The sequence below is a fragment of the Hipposideros armiger genome, unplaced genomic scaffold, assembly GCF_001890085.2.
Source record: "Hipposideros armiger isolate ML-2016 unplaced genomic scaffold, ASM189008v1 scaffold_138, whole genome shotgun sequence".
Classification (NCBI taxonomy): domain Eukaryota; kingdom Metazoa; phylum Chordata; class Mammalia; order Chiroptera; family Hipposideridae; genus Hipposideros; species Hipposideros armiger.
In genome coordinates, this window is record NW_017731488.1 from 343054 (window position 1) to 346361 (window position 3308).

General features: G+C 51.6%; 1 protein-coding gene across 5 annotated transcripts in view; it reads right to left on the bottom strand.

Annotated features, from left to right (window-relative positions):
* Window positions 1-153: 153 nt before the first annotated feature.
* Window positions 154-3308, bottom strand: part of CNR2 (cannabinoid receptor 2) — a 24016-nt gene continuing 20861 nt past the window's right edge. For all 5 annotated transcript variants that reach the window (XM_019650097.1, XM_019650095.1, XM_019650094.1 and 2 more), the window contains one exon: window positions 154-2749. In XM_019650097.1, the coding sequence (XP_019505642.1) occupies window positions 1636-2709 (1074 nt within the window). In that variant the 5' untranslated portion in view covers window positions 2710-2749 and the 3' untranslated portion in view covers window positions 154-1635. The remainder of the gene's footprint in view (window positions 2750-3308) is intronic.

Genomic DNA, 3308 nt, shown 5'->3' on the forward strand with positions numbered 1-3308 from the left:
TTTTTTTTAATTGGGGGAGGGGAACAGCGTTGGGGAATCAGGGAAGGGGAACAGACAAGTTGCTGTCCTTTTGTTCTTCAGCCTAGTTGTGGAGGACGCCGCTTCACTGACCCATGTTGGTATTATGATCATTGCGTTCTTCCTGGCTGAGGCTGTCAGTCGGCGGCCAGTGGATGGCCGCTCATGGTGGCTCATTGCTGCTTCGCTGGCAGCTGGCCACTCAAGGTAGCTCATGGCAGCCCACTGCAGCCCCACGGCAGCCTGCACCGTCGCCGGCCACTCTCGGCAGTCCAGCTCCCGGTCGAGCTGTTGTTCACCATCTTAGCTGTAAAGGGCGCAGCATCACTGGCCCATGTGGGATCCGAACTGGTGACCCTGTTGTTCAGAGCTCACGCTCCCAAGCCAGCTCTTAACCAACTGAGCCCTTTGGCTGGCCCGACACCGTATCTTGTAAAGTATTAAATGAAGACATGTTTAATCAGCATCTTTTCTTTTATTCTGTCTGTGGCCCCAAATAATTGCATTAGAATTCTTTGTAATCCTCCCATCACCAACAATTTTTCTTGCTTACTGTTTTAAGCCCCTCTTGTAGGAACCTAGCCTCCCTGATATGTAAAATGTGATGTCCTGGGATCTTCAAAAGCCCGGGGCTGTGTTCTTGCTGGAGATAATGGACTGCGGGATGTCAGCCCTGTGCTTCGCACATAGTAAAGGAACTTCCCCCTCCTCCCACTTGCTGTGTTTATGATTTGTTATAGAGGTGTCGAAGAGACAAAGAGGTGCATGGAAACAATTGGGGGATTTATAAAATATTTGTGAATATCTCCCTTTTTCTTGGAGTTGGGTTAGACTGCAAAACTGCCTGCTTCCAGTGGTACCGCCAAATAGGGCTTCATAGGGTCAATAAAATTCTCTGAAGATTCCGTGTCTCAAATGATCCCAGCTCCCTCTGTGTTCCCCAGAGATCTAAGAGGCCACAGTGTCTGTGGGTGGGGATGATCAGGGTGCCAAGAAGGGCCACTACCCCAATAACAAGGTGACCTGAACTGGAGGCTTGTCAGTTACCTCTGAAAGAGGTGGACCAACAGCCTTGATCCTCATCGCATCTCAGCTCTTGGTCCTCTGTTGGAAAGGGCTACCTAAAGTGGGGCCTTTCGTGCTCCAGAACCAAGGAGGCCCCACCAGCTAAGCAGGACCAAGGACTGGCTGGCCGTCCATTTAATGCTCTGAGATCCCAGGAGAAGAACCCATTCTTCTTCTCAGATTTCCTTCAGGTCCCTCATTGCTGAGCCTGAAGGCGCCCTCTGGCTCCTGTGGTCTCTGGAGAATGCAGGCACTAAGCCATCTTGTTGAGGTTTTCCTGACCTGACATGTACTGAGGCTGGCCCAGGCCTCTTGCCTCCTGCCCACCTTGACACTCCTCACAGGGTCTAGCTATCCAACAGACTGTGTGCAGATAGGCATGACCAGGCTACCCTCCAGGGGTCAGTGCCAACACTCATCAGAGAAAAAGGGCAAGTGTCCAGACCCCCGGGGCTGGATCAAATAAGATGAGAGGGTCAAGACTGCTCCCTCTCCTCCAGAGCGTGAAATGATTTCTGTCTTGGCTTGTTTAAAACCGTGAAAGAGTTCACATCAGCAGTATAGACTTCTGGAATCTGGCCACTGGGTGATTTTCACATCAGCCTCCGTCTCAGAAACTGAGGACCTGGGGACCTCTTCTTTTCCTTCAGCCCCACGGCCCCTCAGGCGCTTTTTCCAGCGGGCCAGGCAGTGGTGGGCAGAGGAGCGGATCTCCCCACTCCGCAGGGCATAGATGATGGGGTTGACCATGGAGTTGACAAGACAGAGCAAGGAGCAAAAGGCGAAGACCTTCTTGACCTTGTCACTTAGCGTGGTGGCCAGGCTGTAGGCCATGAGGGCTAGTACCGGGAACCAGCATACGAGCAGCACAGCCAGCACCACCCCTAGGGTCTTGGCCAACCTCACATCCAGCCTCATCCGGGCCATTCCTGGCACCTGCCTGCCCTGGTGCTCAGCCAAGCTGGCTACATGCTGATGGGCCTTCCAGAGGACGTGCCCATAGGTGTAGATGATGCCAGAGAAGAGGAAGGCGATGAACAGGAGCCAGCCCAGCAGGTAGTCATTGGGGATCAGGGGGAAAAGCTCAGAGCACGGACTGGGACAGCAAGTCCATCCCATGAGGGGCAGGTAGGAGACCAATGCTGAGAGGACCCACATGATGCCCAGTGTCAGCAGTGCCCTCCCACGGGTGAGTAGGGCTTTGTAGGTAGGTGGGTAGCGCAGACAGAGGTAGCGGTCAATGGCGGTCAGCAGCAAGCTGCCTACAGAGGCTGTGAAGGTCATGGTCACGCTGCCGATCTTCAGCAGAAAGACAGCCTTGGAATCCACGCCATGGAAGACGTGGAAATTTACAAAGTTGCAGGCAAAGATCACACTGGCCAGGAAGTCAGCCCCAGCCAAGCTTCCTATGAACAGATACGAGGGCTTCTTGCGGAGCCGGTGGGAGGACAGGATTAAGTAGAGCACAGCCAGGTTCTCCAGGGCACTTAGCAGGCCCAGGGTGGTGCACAACGCTGCAATAGCTATCTTTTGGTGACTGCTCAGGATCATGTAATCCTTCATGGGGTTGAAATCCAAGCCATCCTCAGAGCCATTGGCTGCCTCCATCACCAAGCATCTCTCCATGGGGTGAGATGCTTCTGCTGGGCTTGCCAAGAAGTCTTTACTGTGGTACAATGAGAAGAAGAAATGAGTCTTTTTCAATGAGCACAATAATACCTCACACAATCACTGACTCTAGCCAAATCCTTTACCTGTGCAGGTAGATCATGTGTTGAAATAACAATTTATATTTAGTTCCTCTGTATTTTGCCCTTTCTCCATTCCAGTGGGGTGCTAGGTATGTGCTGGTTGCCTTAGGAAAAGTATGTGGGAATTCAAAAAGCAGAAGTGGCCTGCAAAGTTTTGGTCTTTTGTTATAAAAAAAGCGGAATCCTAAGACTTCCCTTTGAAAGTAAGGGAAATTTCCAAGGGTCAAATATCGACAGGAAATCAAAACCAAGAAAAAACAGAATCCAGAGTGGTAAGGTGGAGGGATTTTTTTTTTCAAAGATTTGATTGGGGAATTAGAGGAGGGGAACAGACAAGTTGCTGTCATTTTGTTCTTCAGTCTAGTTGTGGGGGACGTCGCTTCACTGACCCATGTTGGTATTATCATTGTGCTCTTCCGGGGTGAGGCAGATCAGTCACCGGCCTCTGGATAGCCGTTCATGGCGGCTCTTGGA